Consider the following 24063-nt stretch of genomic DNA (forward strand, 5'->3'; position numbering starts at 1 on the left):
AGCATGGTAGCCACCAACCATCCTCCATGTCCTTACAGACTGCCTTCCTCCTCCTCCCTGTCTGTATCTCACAAGGCACTTAATGGTAGGCAATGTACTGAGCCCCGTGTCAGGTCTTGGCCCAATCACTTAAGCTTTTTACATCACATCTGAAAGCCCAGGGTCTTCTACTCTGAACTCAGCACTTTATGACATTAGCTCGACTACTTACGTACTGAGCCCTTTGCCTTAACCAGAAAATAAATTACTAAAAATTTTAACAAACCACATTCCTTACCATTAATCCTTGTATAACGGAAATCATACAGTCCACAAGTTAAAAGTGCTTTTACATTTTTAAATGGTTGAAAAGAAGTCAGAATTACACTGGGGTGCATGAAACGTATATATAAAATTTGGCCTGGTTAGCTGACTCAGTTGATAAGAACTGTTGCTGTTGAAAAGGACCCAGGTTCAATTCCTAGGCTCACATCCTCCTCCAGCACCAAGCATGAATGTGGTGCACAGACATATTTGCAGGCAAAACACTAATATACATAAAATAGTAAAAATGCCGGGCGGTGGTGACGCACGCCTTTAATACCAGCACTCAGGAGGCAGAGGCAGGCGGATCTCTGTGAGTTCGAGACCAGCCTGGTCTACAAGAGCTAGCTCCAGGACAGGCTCTAAAGCTGCAGAGAAACCCTGTCTCGAAAAACCAAAAAAAAAAAAAAAAATAATAATAATAATAATAATAAACTGTAGAAAAGATTTTTTTAAAGAAAAGTATATAATTCAGACTAAAGCATACATACTTTTCCCAGAAACAATATCCCCTGCTGGGGACTGCTGACCCTCAGACCCTGAATTTTCTGTGACCCCCGTGGCTGTTGGAGTAAACAACTTGTGTTTGCAGCTGCTCTGAGCACAAGACCCTCATGAGTTCCTGATGGCAAGGGAGTGGTTTCTGGTGGGCTTGCAGCTGAAAAATCCCGAGAGCTAGGGCATGGCCATTAGTCAAGGAGAGCCCTATATAAGCTGCCCTGGAACACAATAAAGGGGACATTCTTCTTTCAAGGATGACCTATGTCTCTCTCTCCCCCCCAACTCGCGAACCATCCCATGGAAGACAGAACGGTACAATCCCCCACTCCTTTCCATTTTGTCTGCTTGTTCCCAGCACACCAGAGTGGAGCAGCTGACACAGAACCCACAGACCCAATAAAGAGTAACTACTGTCTCTACAGGGAACATCTGCTGACCCCTGCCATCATAGGTCCTAGGATGTCTTCAGAAGTAATGTGGCAGACCAAGTTACACTGTGTTGCCTTCATATCTGGGAGTAAAGAAAGTTGAAGGAGAGTGGCAGGTGTGAGAAGTGCTATAGTAACATCTGTCAACATCCTCTGCTCTCCCAGCTTTAGTGGTACTGTTATTCAGATATACAGTAAGACAAGTTGAATTTAAATGTTATTAGTAGCTGATTTGAGAGTGCAGACAAGGATGTGACAAACTGGAACCCTAGCGTCCTGCTACAGGGAGTGTAAAATGGAACAGCAGCTGAAAAAAATTATGGCAGTTTCTTGAAGAAAAACTGACAAAACATAGGTACACAGCCCCAGTGAACTGAAAGCAGGGTATCTTCACAGAGGCATTGTTCATGATAGCCACAGGCAGAACAACATCAAGTCAATCTCTGGATGAATGGTGGATGGATGAAAAGATGAAGCCTGAGGACACTACTATGCAACATGAAATGAGCAGGACGCAAAGGATAAATACTGTTTGATCCCATTTATCTGAGGTCCCTAGAGTAATCTCAGTAACAGGGGATAGACAATTATGGCTACTGGAGCAAGAATGGAGGAGAGTACAGCTGTGTTTAACTGATACAGAGCTTCAGTTGGGGAGATAATTTCTGGAGATGGACAATGGGATAACATGAACTGTACGCTTCAAATGGTTAGATTAATAAATTTTGTATAGTAAAGATGTGGTGGTTTGAACAGGAATAGCAACCAGACTCATATTTCAATTCTTAATCTGGAATGGAACTACTTGACAGGGATTAGGAAGCATGGCCTTGTAGGAGTAGGTGTGGCCTTATTGGAGGAAGTGTGTTACTCGGGGTTTCAAATGCTCGAGCCAGGCTCAGTCTCTCTCTCTCTCCCTCCCTCCCCTGATGCCTGGGGATCCAGATGTAGAACTCTCAGCTCCTCTCCAGCACCATGTCTGCCTCTGTCCTACCATGCATACCACTATGAAGATCACAAACTAAATCTCTGAAGCTGTAAACCAGCCACAATTAACTGCTTTTTTTTTTTAATAGGAGTTGCCATGGGTCATAGTGTCCCTTCATAGTAATGTTTTTACTGTAATTAACTACAAGATTTGTCATTAATAAAACATGATATAACCATCTAATGTATATGAAAAAAGACATGCTACAATACAGATAAACCTTGAACACACAAAAGCCCACACCCAGTATGATTCTATTACATGAAATGTGAAGATCAAGGAAATCCACAGAGACAGCAGATTCTTGGTTGCCAGGAGCTAGAAAAGGGCAGAATTTTACTTGGTGATAAAATGTTCTGGAACTGATAGTGGCAACTGCCACACAACATCGTGACTGTATTTAATGCCTCGATGTACCCAAAGCTGAGGGTAGTCTGGACAAGAAAGACCCTATCTAAAATAAAAAATAGTAAAACTTAATTTGAGAACACAAAATTGCCATCTGACCCAACAATTTTATTCCTAGATATAAACCCAAAGGAGCTGAAAGCGGAGTATCAAATATTTGTAAATCAATATTTAGCATTATTCACAATAATTGACCAGTAGAAACAATCCAAATAGTGGGATGTGGTGGCACCCACCTTTAATCCCAGCAGAGGCAGGTGGACCTCTGTGAGTTCGAGGACAGCCTGGTCTATAGAGTTCCAGAACAGCCTGGGCTACACATAGAAACCCCGCCTCAAAAGAAAAAAAAACAGGAAAAAGAAACAACCCAAATATTTACAAAGTAATGGAAATGGGGCTTTGATAGGGTACTTGCCTCGTACATGCAAGGGTTCAATATATAGCACTTCAAAAAAAAAAAAATCAATGCATCAATGAAAAGAATATTCAATGGAATAGTATACTCATGAAAAGATACAAAATTCTGATATATGCTATACATGAGTAAGCCTTTAAAGTCTCTATTTATGCTAAGTGAGAAAAGCCAAACACAAAAGGATAAATATTACTTGATCCCACTTACATGACAAAGAATAAGCAAATTTTAAACACTGAAAGCAGGAGAGGATTGGAGAGGAATATGGTTCATTCATTCTACAGTGTCTATTTGAGATGACAAAAAGTATTGTAGTTAGAAAGTGGTGAAATTGAATAACAAGGGGGCGAGATATATGGCTTTGCAGCTTAAGAGCACTGGCTACTATTCCAGCGGACCCAGGTTCAATTCCCCATAACCACATGACAGCTCACTACCATCTATAACTGCAGTCCTTCTGCAGGCACTGCACATACATGGTGAACAACATACACGCAGGAAGAACACCCATACACATAAAATAAAAATAAGTTAAAATAAAAAAGTATATAGTGATGTAAATTGCTGAATGCCACTGATGATTTATCTAACAAGTTAAAGATCAGGCTGTGAAGACGGCTCAGTAGGTAAAGCACATGCCATGCAAGCATGAGAACCAGTCACCCACATAATGATCACTTACAAATTCCTACTCTGCCTTCCTGGAACAACCAAGACCACTGATTGCAGCCCCAGAATCACTGCAAAAGAAGCCTTGGCCTTAGATTCTGAACCTGCTTCTGACACACATCTGTACCAAAGGACCCCTCTATCTCCTTCAGCCTCATTTTCTTCATCATATGGACATAACAACCTGTCTGCAATGGAGACATGTGGCTTGAAGACAAGCGGCAAACATTAAGATTCTGACCCTTGTAAGCACCTAGGGCTCCATAAATTCCACCAGGCCTGGCAATACATGGATTTTAAACTTCTGTAGCTTTATTTCTCAAATTAAGTTCTCTCATAAAACACCAAAATATCTAAGTGTTGGCTCACAAATTCCCTCATGTCCTCAAAATCATGTATCTGTGGCACTGGTACGAGTGTGCATGCAGGCCCCCCCCCCCCCCTCTCTTCAGAGAGAGAGAAACCACTAATGTAAAATCTGTAAGTACAGACATCAAGGCACATTGTTCATGCATGTAAGTACACACCATGGCACATTACTATAGAAAGGACACCTGTCCTCCCTAGAGCAGCGATCACCTCCTAGAAAGCAGGAGTGTACCACATAGTGTATACACAGATCTGAAAATCTGTAGTCTACAAGAGCTAGTTCCAGGACAGGCACCAAAAACTCCAGAGAAACCGTGTCTCTAGACATATAAGCAAAAATAAGTACAACTCTATTAATATGAAATATACAGAACAGTCAAATCCATAGAAACAACACTGACTAGTGGTTGGTTGCCATGAGCTGGTGGTTTTGGTGAGAAATGGAGAAGAAATGATTTTATAACTGGGCGGTGGTGGCGCACACCTTTAATCCCAGGACGTGGGAGGCAGAGGTAGACAGATCTCTGAGTTCGAGGCCAACTGGTTTACAATAATTGTAACCTGGTTTACAATAGCTAGTTACAGGACAGGGTCCAAAACTACAGAGAAACCCTGTCTTGAAAAACCAAAACAAACAAACAACTTTAAAAGCAATGAAACTAAAAACAAATACAAATCATGGAAGAAAACTTTGATGAAACCAAAAGCTTATTTCTTAAAAAAAAAAAAAAAAAAAAATTTCATAAATTAGGCCAAGAAGCTAGCTCAGTGGGGCTTACTGAACAAGCCTGATGTCCTGAGTTCAAAGCCCAGATCCCATGGTTAAAGGAGAAAAATCAACTCCCACAAGTTTGTCCTATGATCTTCAAAATGCATGGTATGGCATGCATGCATTCATGCACACACAAACCATCATATAGACTATAATAATGGCTGCTATTTAAAAATAAACTAATAAATGTCTAGTTCACTAGGTTAGTGAAGAGAGGATATGAAAATTACTAGTAGTAGGGCCTGGAGAAATCATCTGTGGTTAACAGCACTAGTTGCTTTTACAGAGGACCCTGGTTCTTCTATTCCCTGTTCCTGCATGGTTGCTTACCTGTAGCTCCAGTTCCAAGAGACCTAATGCCTTCTTCTGGCCTCAGGCACCCATCTAGTGCCAAACATGCTTGAAGGCAAAACATTCACACACATAAAAATATTAAACTACTACTGTTAACAATGAAAGGAGGCTGGAGACAGCTCAGCAGTTAGTTAAGAGCACATGGTGCTGTCAGATGCCAGCACCAGGTCAAGTGGCTCACAACTGCTTTTAACTCCCGCTCCAGGGAACCAACACCGACTCTGTGGATACAACACCCATATTCATAAAGCCATATATAAACATACTCATATACATACGATTTAAAAATAAAAAGAAACGAAAGACAAATAATCACCACTGGTCCCACAGATTTGTCAGCCTAGATGAAACTTGACAATGCTAAGAAGACATGGTGCTCACACCTGCAAAATCTGCACTTAAGAGGCTGAGGCAAAACAATTTATAATAAACAGAACCTTACTCCAGATACGCAAGGCTAGTTCAAAATTGAAGAATAATATCTATTACAGCAACTAAGAAAGAAAAATTCTATAATCGCATTGATATGCAAAAAGGTTATACTAATTAATAAACCTTCACCAAAAAAGGGGAAAAAAACTCAGTCAACTAGAAAAGGGAAGTTCAACTTGCTTTTTTTTAAAAAAAAAACCTCAAATTAACAAATTATAACAGTGAGAAATCAGATGTTTTCCCACCATTAAAGTTAGGAACAAGTCGCTAAGCAGTGGTGGTACAGGCCTTTAATCCCAGCACTCAGGAGGCAGAGATACGCGGATCCCTGTGCGTTTAAGGCCAGCCTGGTCTATAGAGCAAGCTCCAGAACAGCAGAGCTGTCACACACACAAAAAAAGCCTGTCTCAAAAGAAAAATAACTTAGGAACAAGGTAAGATGTACATTTCTACTGTCTTATTCAATGTCATATACTAGAAGTCCAGCTAAGGCAGTAAGAAAAATAAATGGGAAGGAAGAAATAAAACTGTTGACTTCATGTCAGAAATAAGTTAAATAATAAGTCCAGAATTTGATGCTTATAGTATCATTTATACAAGCACTCAGACAGAATCTAATATGTAGAGGACCTGTATAAAAGTCTATAAATCTTTGAAAGAAACAAGGACTTAGGAGTAAAGAGATGGCTCATCAGTTAAGAGCACTGAACTGCACCGTGGTCACACTTGCAATACTAGCAGAGGATCCCAGCACCCACACTGCATGACTCACAACTGCCTGTAACTCTAGCTCTCTAGAAAACCCAATACTCTCTTCCGGCCTATTAGGACACCTGCATACAAGCACATCTCACAAAAAATAAAGATGGTTTTCCTTTAAAAAAAGAAAAAGAAAGAAGGAAAACTCAGTGTGGCCATTAAGTCATTTTTTTTCAGCTTCATCTATAAAGTAAAAATAGAAAAGCTTGAATATCAAAAACGGATTCTAAAATTAATATAAAAAGACAAAAGACTCAGTCACATAGTGGTGGTACACACCTTTAAACCAGGCACTCAGGAGGCAGACACAAGCGAATCTCTGTGAATTCAAAGCCAGACTGGTATACAGAGTGAGCGCCAGGACAGCCAAAGCTACAAAAAAAAGTCTTGGAGAGGGGGAAAAAAAAGACTCTAGAGGCTGGAGAAAAGGCCCAGCAGTTTAGAGCAATCTTAGAGAGGCCTGGATTCTACTCCCAGCACCCATACTGTGTGTGGCAACTCACAGACATCCACAACTCCAGTCCCAGGGGATATGCATCCTTTTCTCACCTCCTCAGTACCAGGTATGCAGACATGCAGCAAAACACTCATACATAAAAAATTAAATAAGTAAGCCTAAACATATTCTAAATTCAATTCTAAATGCAGATCTTATACCTATACCTATACACAAAACCTTAAAATGAACCATAGACCATGATGTAAAATAAAAAATTATAAAATCCACTGGCACATACCAGTGGTCTTTAACTGAAAGGCTATCAAGCCATGCAAAGACACCTCCCGCTAAGTGAAAGAAGCCCATCTGACAACACTACATCGTGTATGAGTTTACTTATATGACATTCTGGAAAAGGCAAAACTGTGGAGATGGTGAAGTGGGCAGTGTTGCTAGGGTTCAGGAAGAGAAGGAGGATTCAGAGTCTAGCCTGGACAATAAAGATACCACCAAAAAACAATCCGTGCTGGATTTAATCCCAGCACTTGGGAGGCAGAGGCAGGCAGATTTCTGTGAGTTGAGGCCAGCCTGGTCTACAGAGTGAGTTCCTGGACAGCAAGGGCTGTTACACAGAAAAACCCTGTCTCGATAAACCAAAAATAACCAGTGTCTCATACCTGTAATCTATCACTTGGGTTGAGGTAACTTCAAGGCCAACCTAGCCTGGGCTAAATAGCACAACCTGTCTCTAAACAAACTAGTCAAGAACAACTCCTTAAATGATAAGAAAAAATCTAGGTGTTCTTGGGTTTGGAGATGGCCTTCTAGACATAATAGCAAAAGAACAAACCCAGACTACACTGACTTGGGGAAGGAGTTAATATAAACCACAGATGGCAAAAAAAATCTGCAAAATCATTATCTGATAAAGAGTTGATATCTAAAATATGCAAAGTATTCTTAAAATTCAGTAAGAATAAAACCCAAATAAATTATGGGCAAAATACTAGAACAGATACTTTTAATAAATGTGTGTATGTGTGGCAGGGAGTGGAGGGGACAGGGGGTGGCATAAAAAATAAAATTATCTTAGTCTAAGATAACAGAAACGCAAAAGCAATAAAAATGTATTTGGCTCAATTCTATGAGTTGGAAGGATAAAGAAGGTTTAGTGTTAGCACATGCCTATAATCCCAGCGCTGAGGCAGAACTGAAGTGCAAGGCCCCTGGGCTATACAGTAAAAGCAACACTTCACAAAAAAAGAAAGGAAACAAACAACTCTGCCTCCTCTGGTGAGTCCTCTGCTCCCCTGAGTGAGCCCCCCACCCCATGGTTAAGACAGCGTACAGAGGAAGAAAGTCCAACAGATCCACTCTCAAGGCAGCAATGTGAGAAAGCTAAAGAGGATGTCTCAGTGGGTAAGTGCTTGCCCTGCAAGTGTGAAGACCAGCGTTCAGAGCCTCAGAAGCCATTGAAACTGCCACACAGGCATGGAAGCCTGCCTAGAATTACAGCCTCAGAAGCCAGAGGCCAGGGAGTCCCAGAGCCCGCCTGCTAGTTAGACCAGCTTCATCAGTACGCTAAGGTTTGATGGAGAGACCCTGCAGCAATAATGTGGAAGAGTAACTGATTCTCAGAATTAACCTCAGGCCTCCACATATATGTATACACACATACATGCATGCTTACACACACACATACATGCATACTATACACTCATGAAAATGGAAAAAGGGAAAAAAGAACAATAACATCAATCTAGAGGGCAAGACTCTCATAACAACATTATTAATTTGCTTCATCTTGAGACAGAGTCTTGGGCTGGGATGTATCTCAGTGACAGAGTGCTTGCCTAGCATGCAAGAGGCACTAAGTTCAAAAGGCAGAGTCTTGCTATAAAGCCCAGACTGTTTTGTTGTTGTTGTTGTTTGTTTTTGTTTTTTGTTTTTTTTGAGACAGGGTTTCTCTATGGCTTTGGAGCCTGTCCTGGAACTAGCTCTTGTAGACCAGGCTGGCCTCGAACTCACAAAGATCCGTCTGCCTCTGCCTCCCAAGTGCTGGGATTAAAGGCGTGCGCCACCACTGCCAAGCCCCAGACTGGTCTTGAACTCAGCACTTTCCTGTCTCAGCCTCCCCAAATCTGGCTGTCTAATCATCTCTTACAGACCCCACATCTCAACACTGATTTGTTCAGATTGTGCTTCAGGCAAATGAACTTGTTAAGGAAATCAGAGAACCATAAATTGTTACCGCTACTCATTTACTAGAATAGCAGAAAGCCAAAATAACTTGGAGCAAGACATGAAATAATAAGAAACCCCACTTTCTGCTTTATGATTGAAAAATGATACAGCCACTTTGGAAGACCCCTCAGCAGTATTTTTACAAAAAAAAAAAATTCTTACCATATAATCTAGCAATCATGTTCCCTGGTATTTATTCAAAGATACTAAAAGTGTGGCCATACAAAAACTTGCTCATGAAGTTTACAGCAGCTTAATACACAAATGCCAAACTTGGAACTAACAAGATAAGTGGGTAAACAAACTGGTATATCCATGGTGTTATTCAGCACTATAGCGAAATCAGCTTCACCAAGCCAGGAAAAACATGAAGGGCTCTCAAAAGCAAGCTGCCAGTGAAAGGTAACATGAAGGACTTAGTGACAGCAACTTAGAATATAGCCTGGGGTGGAGCAAACTGTAGAAACAAAGAACTAGTGTTTGCCAGGTGTTTTGGAAAAGACAAAAGGGAATGAATAGGTGGAAAAAAGAGAATTGAAGAATGGGCACTAGAACCATTTTGGCACACATTTGCCCAAGCTCTAGGGTCTGTAACACCAAGAGTGAATCCCATTGCCAAACGACTGTACTTAGCAACTGGTTCATCAAGTTTACTCTACTCGAGACATTAGTAATGGGGAAACCAGGAGCAGGGGCACATGGAAACTGAACTTTCTACTCACTTTTTCCATAAACCTAAAATTGCTTTCCAAAATCTACTGGCTACACATGCCTTGGGAAGGAGACAAAAAGGAAGAGATCTTCAGACTGTAAGAGTGTGTGTGTGACTGCCGTCTTGACTGCTTGACAGCCATGATTGACCGCTGCCTCCCCAAAGGAACTCCTGCACGCTCCTGAGGATACCAAAGCTAACTTAGGGCTGGGGACCTAGAGGCTGGGGTCCAGAGTTTCCTCAGAGTCTTGCTCCCCAAAGGCCACCCTGCTGCCACAGACCTTGCTCTACTGGTGTAAGTGGTGGCCTTTAAAGTGTCTAAGGAGGAAGGGGACTCCTAACAACTTTACTTCCTATAGGCATTCTTTCTAGGCTGCCTATGGGTTCTATCACCCTGAAATCAAGAATGACTTGTTACAAGGTTAAAAACAGCACAGACAAGGAAATATAATCTAAGGCTAATTTAAAGGAAAAACAAAACAAGCACTGTTCCTGAATACTGTGTGAAAGCTGTGTGAACTTTGTCTCCTGGGCACAGGCTCACAGGCCATAGAACTCATAAGGCTTCCCTTGGCTGCCACAGATCAAAAGCCAAGGCAAGGTGGCAATGGGCAAAGGGCTTTCATGCCATTTCCGACCACAAACCAAAAGCCTAGTACAGTTCACCATGGGGAGAACTTCCTTCTCGTTTCAGACAGATGGACAGACTGAGGAAAGGACAGACAGATACACACAAACACGCACACAACTAAAGTTATGTTCTCGTGCAAAAGTTCTCCCACCTCCATCCTCACTCAGGTTGTACTCCAACAGAGAACTGTGCCCTCACGATGACCCAGTCAGCCAGGGAAGGAGATCTTAGAAGTACCAGCTAACAAGGGAAAGGGCTCTAAGTAGAATATGAGCTTACAATCCTAGTGCATTAATACCACCAGCCAACCACCATTAATGGCTACTAACATCACAAAAGAAAGTTTGGTTTTGTTTTTGCTGTTGTCGTTGGTTATTGAAATAGGGTCTCCCAACTTAGCCCTGGCTGTCCAGAAACCAGAACAAGTATAGGCCACATTGGCCTTGCATTCTGAGAGATCCACCTGCCTCTACCTCCCCAGTGCTGGGATTAAAGGCACATACTACTGAACTCAGCTGGTGTCAGTTCCCCTACTGGGACTCTAGTTACAGCTAATTGGGAGCCACCACGTGGGTGCTGGGAATTGAACCTGGGTCTTCTAAAAGAGTAACCAATGCTCTTAACCACTGAGCCATCTCTCCAGCTCCCATCTGCCTTTTAAAAACATATATCATTCACCTATAAAGCATTCATGAAAAAAAATCAAATTATGAATTATGAAATTATCAAATTATGAAAAAAGTTCCAATTATCAATTTAAAGAAACTGTAAGACCAAACAAACAACCACTAAAGTAACCTAACAGAAATGCAATTAGAAAAAGCCAGACATCAGGGAAGTTTACAGAAAACAATTACCTAGAGCTGAGGAGGTGGCTTAGTAAGAGAGCTTACTGCCTAAGCATGAGAATCTGAGTTCAGATAGCAGCACCCCTGTGAAAGTCACATGTGACACAGCATACATGCCTGCAACCCCAAGAATGACAGGGGAGAAGAAAGACAAAACAGATCCCCAGAGCTAGGTGGCACCCAGCCTAACCAAAAACAGCGAGAAACCCTAACTCAAAGGAATAAAGCGGAAAACAATGGAGCGTATGTCCTCTCTGGCTTCCCCACTTGCACATACAGGCACACAAGTCCAAATACATAACACACACACATAATGCATACAAAAATCTCATCTAAAGGAAAGAAAAAAAAATAACTTAATTTCTTCAACAAATTTAATAGAGAGGGAAACAGATGGCAGAGAAACCCATAGATTAAAAGATTTAAATAGCAGGGAAAGAACCATATTTGGATCCGGCTTTGAACAAGCTGTTTTTAAGAGGTTATTAAAGGGCAATTGGGAAGACAAACAGTAGATGTTTCATTCCCCTCAATGGCTATAGGTAAGCACAGTGGCCAACACTGGCAATTCTAACATTCAGGATGCTGAGGCAGGATTGCCAGGTATTCAAGGTCATAGTAAGACTCTTGTTCTCTGTCTCTCTCTCGCTCTCTATTAATTTATTACAAAAACAAAGCCAACCACTAAGGGTAGTGTCGTGGCATAAACTGACATAGTAAGACCCCACTGAGGAGTATCTGAATGACACACACACCCACAAAATAAAAAACTTTGAATAATACAACTAAGAGTAAAATCTAAGGAAATCATGGGAATTGAGACTTTCTCAATGCCAGGATGGAACACAGGACTTTGCACATAAGTAAGGCAAAGGGTCCTCTACCACCAAGCTGCAGGTAAATAAAACCAAGATGGGCGGTGGGGAAACAGTTATTCCTAGAAGTCTAGTGGGATCACAGCACCATGAGTTAGCTGTCAGGGATCATCTGTTAGAAGAGCTGTACTACAGTGCTCACAGCAAGTGCTGGAGAGATGCATGGAACCGAACCCCTCATACAGGAACTTGGCATGATGCAGTCACTCTAAACCTCTTGACTGAAATCAAGTGAAGAATGCAGAGGAGATCTAGCGACACAGCTTGGTGGGTAAAGTGATTGCTATGCAAGTGTGAGGGCCTGAGTTTAGAGAAACAGTGGAAGGCAGGGCTTGCCTGTAACCCCAATGCCAGCAGCACAGATGCTGACAGGTGGATCCTGGGGGCCAACTTGAAAACAAGGTGGAGAACGGTGTTGACCTATGACCTCCAAATGCACGTGTACACACTTACACAAAAGAAGTATAAAAATGGGTAGGAGGTCCTTTAAACTAAACATGTACTTACCATATAGCACTTTGGGCATTTATTCCACCAAAATGAAGCCTTATGTTCACATAAAAATATGCACATAAATGTTTACAGCAGCTTTATTTTAAAAGTCAACAACTGGAAACTACTTTTCCGGACTATCCTTTAACTGGAGCATCCATACAATGGAATACTACCAGTGACAGGGGAACTACTGGCACATAAGGCAAGCTGAATGACACACAAAGAAATTTCAGTCAGAAGAAAAAGCCTAAGTTACAGACGCTAGGATTCCATTTACATCACATTCTCAAAAGGGCAAATTTGCAGAGATGGAGAACAGACTAGTGCTTGTTAAGTGTTAGGGACAAAAAGGATGTGTGTGACTATGGAGATCAGAGAAATCTGAGTTGAGAGAATAGCTGTATCTTTTTGTTTTTGCTCCTCATGAAGGAAACATGGTGAACAACCAAGATGAACCTAACCTAGTTCTGTATCTTGATTGTCGTGGTGGTTGTTAAGAATCTATAAATGTGGTAAAGCTCTACACACATGCATGCAAAAAAGGAAAAATATGAAACATTACGGATTATAAAAATATTTAGTTCCCTGCTTCTGAATTAAACTAGTAATTGAGATGTTACTACAATGAAACTGAGCAAATAAAGTATGACAACCACTCTACTAATTTCTATAACTTCTTACTAACCTATCAATTATTTCAAAAAAAATTAATGCAACTGTATATATATACACACACATATATATACATATATATGTGTGTGTATATATATACACACATATATGAAGAGGTTAATTACAGTAACAAGTAGAAAAGTTTTGTTAAAGTTTCTAAAACGTGGTAATAATGTGTGTCCCAAGTCCCTATCTGGAAGAGTTAATTCAGAGTCGAGGAACCATAATTTGCTCAACCAGCACACTACCATTTAGTTAAATCCCAAGAACACAGAACAAAATGGTAAGAGTTTCACTAAATGTTAATGTCAGAATAGTGTTATGTTAAGAGTTTCCACTGTGACTGAAAAATTCCATCCCTATAGGAAGCTCCTTAAACAAGAACATAAATAACTCAAAACAGCTTCAGGAAGTCCCTGAAACTGACCAGATTCACTAGGCCCCTCCCTTTCAGAGAAAACAATAAAACCTGAGAGACCCTCTCAAAGAAGCAGAGCCCAGCTGCAAAGATGACTTTGAGACCTGACCAGCTTCCTAGAAAGAGCTTTAGACAAACTGAGGCATGTGGGAAGGAAACTATCCACCTGTCAGCTGCCTGCAGGCCATGTAGTGTGCTCCAGGTTCCCAGCCTTTTGAGCTGTCACCCATGCTGGAGGGAGCTTTGGTGATACAGCTGTCTTTGAGTCATTTCTACTTTTATAAGTATAAGTAACCTTTCACTCCCATTTCTTTGAGTAACCCCAATAAAGCTTACAGTTCACCAAGTTGGACCTTGGCAGTACCCATCCTTTGACCTGTGAGTATCTGGGATGAGTAGACAAGTATGCTTTGCCTCCCAGAGAAAGGTGTTACATAATGAAGAGCACATTACTGAAAAGTACACTCAGAAATCCAACTGTTTAAATACATGCATTTAAAAGCAAAACTAGGTTGGCAAGATGGTTCAGGAGGTAAAGTAGCTTGCCATCAGCTATGATGGACTGAGTTTAACACCCAAGACCCAACCAAAACACCAACTCCCAATGTGTTGTCCTATGACTTCCACTCCCTTACCTTGGCATGTGTGTGAACACATGCATGTGCACACATGCAGGCACACACAAACAAAATAATAAAAATAGGAAAATTCCCTTAAAGGCTGCATAAATAAAACAAAAATCATTCAGAACCAGAGTCTCTTAGCAAGCTTTCATAGAAGTGTTTGATGTACCTCTCAACACTAAAAAGTCTCAGATTGAAAAATGAACTCCTAACTGCTGGTGTCTTCTTCTGGGAGTGGGAAAGAATATAAGTCTGATGGTGTGATAAGCCGCTTAACAAGTTTATAGTCAGTTTTTAACAGTAATCCCTCAGGGAAATGAACAGTCCTCCCTGATCCTTCTGAGGGCAATACAATATCAGAAGCTTCTGTGTGAACTTTTTCAGGATTTACGTTAAACATTAAGGAGAAAAGAGAACAACTTCTGATCTATCAGAGGCAGCCAGATTTATAATGTATCTTTTCTAGAAACAGGCAAGAGGCTTCAGTAAAATGCAGTTAGGGGCTGTCCAGATACTAGTGGACGTTGATTCCCTAAGCAGAGCCCCTTCCAGTAAGACCAACCTAGCAGAGCTCTCAGCGTCAATTTGTTGTTGTTAAACCACCAGTATATGCTTCACTTTGGAAAGGCTAACAGGATGCAACCACAAGTCTTTAATAAAAGGTGATGACCATGGAGAGTGCCCTTGAAGCTGGGCAAAAAATGACCTGAAGGATCTCCTCTGGAAAATGAGGGCAGCTATGAGGCGTTCCCCAGCACCAGTCCTGACCACGTGACTGCATTTTTCCATAAAAGGTGGGAGTTGTAATAGTAGTGTACAGAGCAGACACCAACCCACTGTAGCACATGGAACCCACCAACTCATTTTACAGCCCTTCAAGAAGGTACATACGACTCTCTCCTTGCCAATCGGGGCAGACCTGAATGGGCGAAGTTAAGAAAGGTTTACACAGGATTACTAATTGATTTTCTGAGGCCTCACTACAGATCAGTACCTGAAAATGAGAAGCAATTTCCAAGCTGATTTTCCATACTGGAGCTATGCAAACCACAACACAGTCCAAAAGCTTCATTTTATCAAAAATGAAAATAAAAAAAAAAAAAGAAAGGAGAAGAAACTCAGTAACCTAATCCAGCCAGCACAGGGGCTCTTCCCAAAGAGAAACCAGGCTGGAAACATTCCCAGCTTATGTACATAATTCACTAGGGCTCAGGTAAGATTCCATTTTGTAAGAGCTGGACAAAGTCACTAGTGGAGCAACGTTCACACACAGTACCACAGTCATCCCTAAATGAGAACCACTCTGCCTCTGCCACAGTGACAACTTCACAGTGAGAGGCTGCCAACCATGAACTCCTGGAAAGTTCTATCAGGGCTCAGAAGAGCTCACCATCTCTGCCAACCTAAACGAAGCTGTCACAACTGCATTCACTACAGTCCAGGCATCGCAAACTCAAGATTTTTAAATAAACAAACATGGGCCAAAGGGTCAAGAACAGACAGTGTCTTTCAAGGCTGACAAGATTCTTGTCGGGTATTGGGGGAGGGGAAGGAGCATTCTGGATGTTTCTATTCTTGGCAAGAAGAGGACCTCCTGGTCCTAACCATCTAAAGACGCTAAAGCAAGAACGTTCTCAGGAAGTTAGTATTGGCCCAGGGCTAAGGGGCTTCATCTTAAGGAAGTGGTGATGGGGACCAAGGTGTGGGGGACAGGAAGAGATCAGCGGGCAGGCTGAACTCTAGGGCATGGGAGGAGACAGTAAAAGGGCAGTGAGAATGCATCAGGAAGGTATGGACAGTTAGGAGAGAAGGAAGGTGGGGATGACTACGGAAGGGAAGTGGATAGCTGAAGGGAATCCCCAAGAAAGCTCGGCCTAGGCCGGCCAAGCGATGAAGCAAGGAATAGCCACTGATGCTCTGGAGGAGGCCCTGCCGGGGTTCCTCCCCACCCCACCCCCAGCTCCCTGTGGGCGTGTGCCCCTCTGCGCGAGTGTACAGACCCTCGGCGCAGAGGCCGCAGCGCCAGCACTTACCCCACGACTCCCTGGTTGTAGTTCCTCCGCTTCCACGGGGTCCCGCTGTACACGCCCCCGCTACCGTCCGCCCGGCCGCCCCCGGCCGCGCGCCCTCCGCTGGGCTGCAGCAGACTGTAGTTGAGTCCGTACGTGCTGGCCTTGTTGTCGCGCTTCCTCTTGTTGCTGCTGCCCGAGGCCGGATCGGCGGGCTCGGAGCTGGGGAGCGCAGCGGCGGGACGCGGGGACGAGGGTGCCGATGGGACCGGCGACGCCGAGGGGCCTGCCGCTGTCCGCCGTGCCCAGGCCGCCGGCTGGTGGTGGTTGTTGTTGTTGTTGGTCGTCTCCAGGGGCAGGAAGTCCCGCTGCTCCGCGGGCACGGCGAGGCCGCCCAGCGGGCGCTCACCCGAGCGGAACATGCCGGCCGGAGCCGGGGCCGTGCCGCCGGGGCTGCTGGGGCCGCTGCCGCTCCCGCCGCTGGCCGTGCCGCCGCTCGTGCTGCTCGTGCCGCTGCTGTGACAGTGGTGGTTGAAATAGAGGTTCCTCAGCCCTTGGGTCGTCTCCCAGATCTGCATCCACAGACTGTTGGACGGTCCGAGCTGCTCTGGCTGGAACCAGGCGATCCTCGGATCCATCAAACGGCGGCGGCCGCTGCCCCCGCCCCTCCCGGCCGCCCGCAGGGCCGCCGCCGCCGCCGCCTCAGGCGCACGCCCGGCCTCGGCCGCCGCCGCCGCCGCCACCCGGGTTCTGCCGCGGGCGGCGCGGTCGCGCAGGGAGCCTGGCCGGCGCCGGCGGCGTCGCTCCCGCCTTCGGGGCTCGCAGGCCCTCCCCCTCCCTCCGCCCCTCCGCCGAGCCCCTGTCACCGGGGTTCCCGTGCAAATGGCGGCGGCGGCGGCGGCGGCTCCCGAGAAGGGCGAGCGGCGGCGGCGGCAGCGGCGGCGGCGGCGGCGGCGGGACGCGCCTGCTCTGTAGCGTCCGCGCTGCTCGGCCCCGGGGCGGGGCCTCCACCGGCTCCGCCCCTCGCTCCGCCCCGCCCCGCCGCCGCGGTCGCCCCGCCCCGTCCCTCAGCCCGCCGTCCGCGGGCGTCCCGAGGCCGCACAGCGCGTCACAGAGGCCGCGGCAGGCTTCGGGGCCGCAACCGCCCGGTCAAACGTCCCGCGCTGGCCTAGTCAGGGTCGTACGTACCTGGGTCTTCGGGCAGATCGGAGGCGCGCGCCGCCGCCCGGCTCCGGTCTCTCTGCGACAAATCCGAGGCGCACGCGGCTGCTGCCGAGTCCGCGGAAAGTGGCTCGTTTGCGCCTCCCCACCCTGCTCCGGACAGCCCGCTCCGCCCCTTGGTCGGGGCGCGGCCCCGGGACTCCTGACGGCGCGCCGCGCGGGCACTGGAGGGGCGGGCTTCCGCTCTGGGGCCAGGCAAGCACGCGGCCGCACGAGCGTCTCCGTTCCGGAGCAGTCTTAGAGGCACGCGGTGTCACGCGTCCTCGCATCACTGCCCAGCTCGAGGGTTACGCAGCACGGTTGCTCCAAGATGCACTTACAGGCTCAGGGCCCCCTAACTTTCCTAACTAAGAAAACTCGAAGCCTTTTAAACCTCAAATAACTCTACCGTTTCTGTTAGTAGATATTTTCCATAGAGTGGTCAACTGTGTAGCTTTCTTGGGGCCCGAAGAATACTCCACAAAAGGAGAATTTCCAGTACTTTAAATCATCAGTAGTGGAACTCTTGCTGCAAAATCCAGAACAAGACCCTGACACGGGCTTTGGCTCTTGTGCCCAGCTCAAGATCCAAGATCCTGGAAAGTTGGGCTGGAGAGATGGCTCAGTGGTTAAGAGCCCTAGCTGCTCTTCCAGAGGTCCTGAGGTTCAATTCCAGCAACCACATGGTGGCTCACAACCATCTGTAATGAGATCTGGCGCCCTCCTTTGGCGTGTAGGCATCCATGGAGACAGAATGTTGTATATATAATAAAAAGTAATTTTTAAAAAAAAGATCCTGGAAAGTTTAGGATTGTTGGTGTTATTTACTTATTTTGCAAAGGATAAAAATTTGTTTGCTACAGAATGAAGTATTGATCTATATTTTTTTTCTTGCTAAAAAGGATTACAATGTCCCCTGGCTGGACTAATTGTAAACCGGTAGAGTGTTTTCCTAGAGCAAAAGAAGCCCTGCTGTTGATTCCAGATCCCCAGCGCCATATAGACCAAGCAAGAGAATCAGAAGTTCATGGTCATCCCCAGCTATGTAGCAACTTGGAATACGTTAAGACCCTAACCACAAAAAACCTACTATGAATATCCACTGTTGAAGACATTGTTAAACATTCCTCCATTCGTCCCCAACTCTCTGTACAATACGTGTCAAAATACAAGTAGATACTCAGTAATTCAGCACTTCCCCGAATGTCTGCTAACACATTAATTAAATGCTACCACCATTGGTTTCTTAATTTTTGTGTATTTTCATTTTTTTTTTGTTACAATAGCACCTACCAAAAGTTACTATTTGTGTTTCAGCGATTTCTTCTTTCAGAAAGCATTAAGGACTACTACAGTGTTACTAAAATGACCAAATGAGATAATATATAAAAGTACTTTATAAGGGCTAGAGAGATAGATGGTCAGCAGTCAAGAGCACTGGTTGCTCTTGAAAGAGGTCCCAAGTACAATTCCCAGCAATCACAAGGCAGCTCACAACTGTCCAGTTCCAGGGGACCTGACACTCACTCACAGACATACTTGTAGGTAAAACACCAATGTACATAAAAAATGAAATAAATAAAAAAGTACTTTATAGACTCAAGTGTGACTGAGCTGCCATACTTACCGCTCTCACGAAGCAGCTGAGGAATCCTGGCTGATCACACCAGGTCCAGCTCTGCCAGTAATTTAGCCACTTTTCCAGACTGTCAGCAGGTCCTAGAATGTCTATCCTTCAGGCAGAGCTAAGTTAAATGACCTTAGAGAAGTTAGTCAACCAGGGCATTTGCCAGATTTTCCACGAATTTATAGCCTGGTTGAAGAAGCAGAAAGAGGTAAATTCATTCAATTAATTCAACAAATAGGTCTCGGGGGCCGAGCAGTAGTGGCACACGCCTTTAATCCCAGCAGAGGGAGGCAGGTCTCTGTGAATTCAAGGCCAGCCTCTTCTACAAGTAGTTCCAGGACAGGCTCCAAAGCTACAGAGAAACCCTGTCTCAAAAAACCAAAAACAAGCCGGGCGGTGGTGGCGCACGCCTTTAATCCCAGCACTCGGGAGGCAGAGGCAGGCGGATCTCTGAGTTCAAGGCCAGCCTGGTCTACAAGAGCTAGTTCCAGGACAGGCTCTAGAAACTACAGGGAAACCCTGTCTCGAAAAAACCAAAAAAAAAAAAAAAAAAAAGAATCAAAAAACCAAAAACAAACAAACAAACAAAAAAAAACAAACAAAAAAAAAGGTTTCAGGTAAAATATATGCCAGGTTCTGAGGCTACGACAATGAACAATGCTGATAGAGTTCTTGCCTTCCTGGACCTTGTGTTCCAGTGTGTGAGGCATACAAAGTCAGACACTGGTCAACGCTTTGGTGAGGAAGAAGGCTAAAGCAAGAGCATGCTAATTTTAGATAAGCTAACCAGGGAAGGCTGCTCTGAGGTATTGATATTCGAGGAGGGACTTAAGAGACTGGGCTGTGACCATCTGAGGAATGAATTATTAAACGGAGTAGCAAGTCCAAAGGCCCTGAGGCAGAAATCTGCTTTGTGTATAACATAATAAGGCAATTTAATTAAATACTGAATGTGTGGCATAGACTCATACAGTATATTCTGGAGGATTCCTTCCAAATCATCCAGAGATGGCCTGCTTGATAAAGTGCTTCCCGTAAGCATGAAGACTTAAACCTGATCCCCCAACACCCACATAAAAAAACAGGTATAGTGGTTTCTGCTGGATAATCCAGCACAGCTCTGCCAACCTAGCACACTTGGCAAGCTCCAGGTCCTGGTCAGAGATCTGTCTCAAAAACAAGACTGAGATAGCAAGATGGTTCAGTGAAGCTGCTTGGATTCACTCAGTAGAAGGAGAGAAACCACCTCCCTGAGTTGGTCTCTGACCTCCACATGTGTGCAGTGGCACACACACAAAGTAAAAAATGCTGCAAACACAAAATCATCCAGTCTATATACCTGCTATAGTAGCACAAGACTAATTCCAGATACTTGGGAGACTATATTACTCCAAACAATCTAAACTATATTGACAAGGAAAGAAAAAAAAAGAACACAGCTATTACAAACCTAGGTATTTTTCTCCATGCTCCAGTATCCTGTTTGTTTTCAGTGTGTTTTTTCCTGATGGGAGAAAAATGAGGAGCTGATTGTCTTAACTTGGAGGATTTGGGGAAGCACTAAAGTTCCACACAGTTCAAATTGAGTGGAGTAATGAAAATTAGCCAAGAATCACACAAATTTAAATGTGTTTACTGAGTTATTGGATAAAATGGGAAATTACACATACAAACTGCTACATGATAATTTTGTCATTAATAATCACCATTATAACTAATTCTATGATTGTACGTGATTAAATTACTCATCTGGCTAATAAGAACTGTAAGTGACACCTATATACTAATTAATATCTTCTGTGTTTAGGCTCTGAAGCAGTTGTTTGAAGTATTAATAATCTGAGACTTAGTCCCCATTTTACATACTTGCTCCCTTTAGTACAAAATATATACCATTGATACACTATTTTTCACTTTCATAAATAAAGAGGATTCCAAGCACAGAAATATTTCCCAATAGCTCTTCAAAATAAGGAAATGAAGGCTGGAGAGATAGATGGATCAGAAGTTAAGAGCACTGGCTGCTCTTCCAGAGGTCCTGAGTTCAATTCTCATCAACCACATGGTGGCTCACAACCATCTGTAATAAGATCTGGTGCCCTCTTCTGGCCTGCAGGCATACACGCAGACAGAATATTGTTTACATAATAAATAAACAAATCATTTTTAAAAAGCAATATGAAAAACTCTTTTTTGTTTGTTTGTTTTTGTTTTTCGAGACATGGTTTCTCTGTGTAGCTTTGGCTGTCCTGGAAATCACTTTGGAAACTAGGCTGGCTTTGAACTCACAGAGATCCGCTTGCCTCTGCCTCTGGGTGCTGGGATTAAAGCCGTGTGCCACCTCTGTCCGACTGAAAGCCTGTATCTTATTGAAGACAGTAAAAATGTCTTCTACTATTCAAGAATCTCAATACAAGTTGCTGTATTTCAGGGATCTTTGGTGTGTGGACATATTTCTGATGGCAAATTTTATATGTCAAATATATTTCTGTGAGTGTGGCAGGGTGTTTCTCTCAATGAAATAAGCATTAGAATCAGTGACTGAGTCGAGCAGATGGCCCTCCCAATGTGGGTAGCCTCCCTCACCCAGTCTCATTATCCATTCATTGAGACCTGGATAGAAAAGAAAATTTGCTTTCTATGCCTGATTGCTCATACTGGAACACCAGACTTCTGCTCTTAACTGGGACTGAGGCCATCAGCCCTCAAGGTCATAGGGATATAGCACTAGCCTGCCTGGACCACTAGGGTGGAGATGGTAGACCACAGGGTTTTTCAGTCTAAGCATATGAATTGTTTCCTTATAATGCAATAAATTCATATCCTGTTTTGTTTTTCTGGAGAACCACAATACAGACATTGGTGCTAAAAATGGCCCCAGAGAAACAGAATATGCATTGGGATCTCTGGTGTTAGCATTGGAACCCTTAAAAGGTAGAGACTTCTTAGAAGGAGTTGGATTACTGGGGACATACTCTCAAAGGAGATATTGGGAATGTATTCGTTTTTAAAAAGCACCTGACAGAAACAAGTTAAAGGGGGAAGGGCTTGTTTAGGTTCCTGGTTTCAGAAGGTTCAGACATCATGCCAAGAAAAGCATGGTGAAGCCAGGCGGTGGTGGCGCACGCCTTTAATCCCAGCACTCGGGAGGCAGAGGCAGGTGGATCTCTGTGAGTTCGAGACCAGCCTGGTCTACAAGAGCTAGCTCCAGGACAGGCTCTAAAGCTGCAGAGAAACCCTGTCTCAAAAAAAAAAAAAAAAAAAAAAAAGAAAAGCATGGTGAGAGGCAGGCAGATCTCTGTGAGTTCGAGGCCAGCCTGGTCTATAAGAGCTAGTTCCAGGACAGGCTCCAAAGGCACAGAGAAACCTTGTCTCAAAAAAACCACAAAAGAAAAAGAAAGAAAAGAAAAGCATGGTGACAAAAAAAATTTTGAGTGAGGTAACCTAGACACAGAAAGACAATTATTGGGGTTGGAGAGATGGCTCAGTGGTTAAGAGCATTGACTGCTCTTCCAGAGGTCCTGAGTTCAATTCCCAGCAACCACATGGTGGCTCACAACCATCTGTAATAATATCTGGCACACTCTTCTGGCCTGCAGGCATACATGGAGGCCGAATGTTGTATACATAATAAATAAAATCTTTGAAAAAAAAAGGATGCTGTTGAATAGCAAAACTTCCTGAGGAGACACAACACACACATCTACTCACCCCTCATAGGATGGCACAACACACCAAATATGGACACCATCAAAGTTCAACTTGGTGAACCAATGAGTTTTATTGGAGTTTACTTACAGGAACAGAAATGACTTAGAGACAGCTACATCACCAAGGCCCACCCCAACACGGGTGACAGCTAATAAAATCTGGGAAACCTGGAGCACACTGCACAGTCTACAGGCAGCCCAGCAAGATGGACAGTGTCCTTTCTAAGTGACTCTGGTCTAAACTTCCAGGCAGCTAGGCTGACTTCTACTTCTTCCAAGCAGCTGGGCTGATCTCAGTGTCTTCTTCGCAACTTTGTTTCTGTCCATCTGAGAGGAACTCTTAAGTTTTTATAACTTATTATGGCAGGGAGGGGCCTAGTGAATCTGGTCAGTTTCAGGGACTTCCTGAAGTTATTTTGAGTAGTTTACCTTCCTTTTTAAAAAGCTTCCCTGAAGGATAGAATGTTTCAAGCTCCGAGAAAACTGTTACATTACACTCCTTTCTCTGACTCTTACATTTTTTTTTTCCCCTCTTCCACAATGATGCCCGAGTCCTGAAGATGGTGGCTATAGATGCCCACCTACGGTTATTAAGTAAACCACCACGTCAAAATATTAGTCACTTGTTCTCAGGATTTTCACCAATGGTTATGAATTGATGTTGATAACAACAGTGTTCTATGGGTATAAACACATGCTTAGAAGGCAATTTGACAGGCACATCATATTTATCTTTTTTTTTTTTTTTTTTTGGTTTTTCAAGACAGGGTTTCTCTGCAGCATTTTTTTTTTTTTTTTTTTTTTTTTTTTTAGAGCCTGTCCTGGACCTAGCTCTTGTAGACCAGGCTGGCCTCGAACTCACAGAGATCCGTCTGCCTCTGCCTCCCGAGTGCTGGGATTAAAGGCGTGCGCCACCACCGCCCGGCTCATATTTATCTTATAAAAAATACAAGTTACTTTCACATTGGGATCTATGACCTTCCCAGTCACAGGTTTTTTTGTCCTGGCTTATAATACCAAAGGTGAACTCTTTTGTGGGTTGGGTTTTAAATAAATGAGAAGACTTAGTCTTACCCACGATTGCCAAGCCACTATTGCTCCAGCAGGCATATCTTGTGTAGCATGTTGGTGTCTCACCATGTAGGGTCCACAGAATGTTGGT

At 43.9% G+C, this 24063-nt stretch overlaps 1 protein-coding gene across 2 annotated transcripts in view; it reads right to left on the reverse strand.

Moving 5' to 3' along the window:
* The window catches only part of Tent4b (terminal nucleotidyltransferase 4B), a 44900-nt gene extending 27870 nt beyond the window's left edge, over positions 1 to 17030 (reverse strand). For both annotated transcript variants that reach the window (XM_038312937.1, XM_038312936.1), the window contains exon 1: positions 16389 to 17030. In XM_038312937.1, coding sequence (XP_038168865.1) covers positions 16389 to 17002 — 614 coding nt within the window. In that variant the 5' untranslated portion in view covers positions 17003 to 17030. The remainder of the gene's footprint in view (positions 1 to 16388) is intronic.
* Between the last annotated feature and the right edge of the window lie 7033 nt (positions 17031 to 24063).

This window comes from Arvicola amphibius, chromosome 15 (genome assembly GCF_903992535.2).
Source record: "Arvicola amphibius chromosome 15, mArvAmp1.2, whole genome shotgun sequence".
Taxonomy (NCBI): Eukaryota; Metazoa; Chordata; class Mammalia; order Rodentia; family Cricetidae; genus Arvicola; species Arvicola amphibius.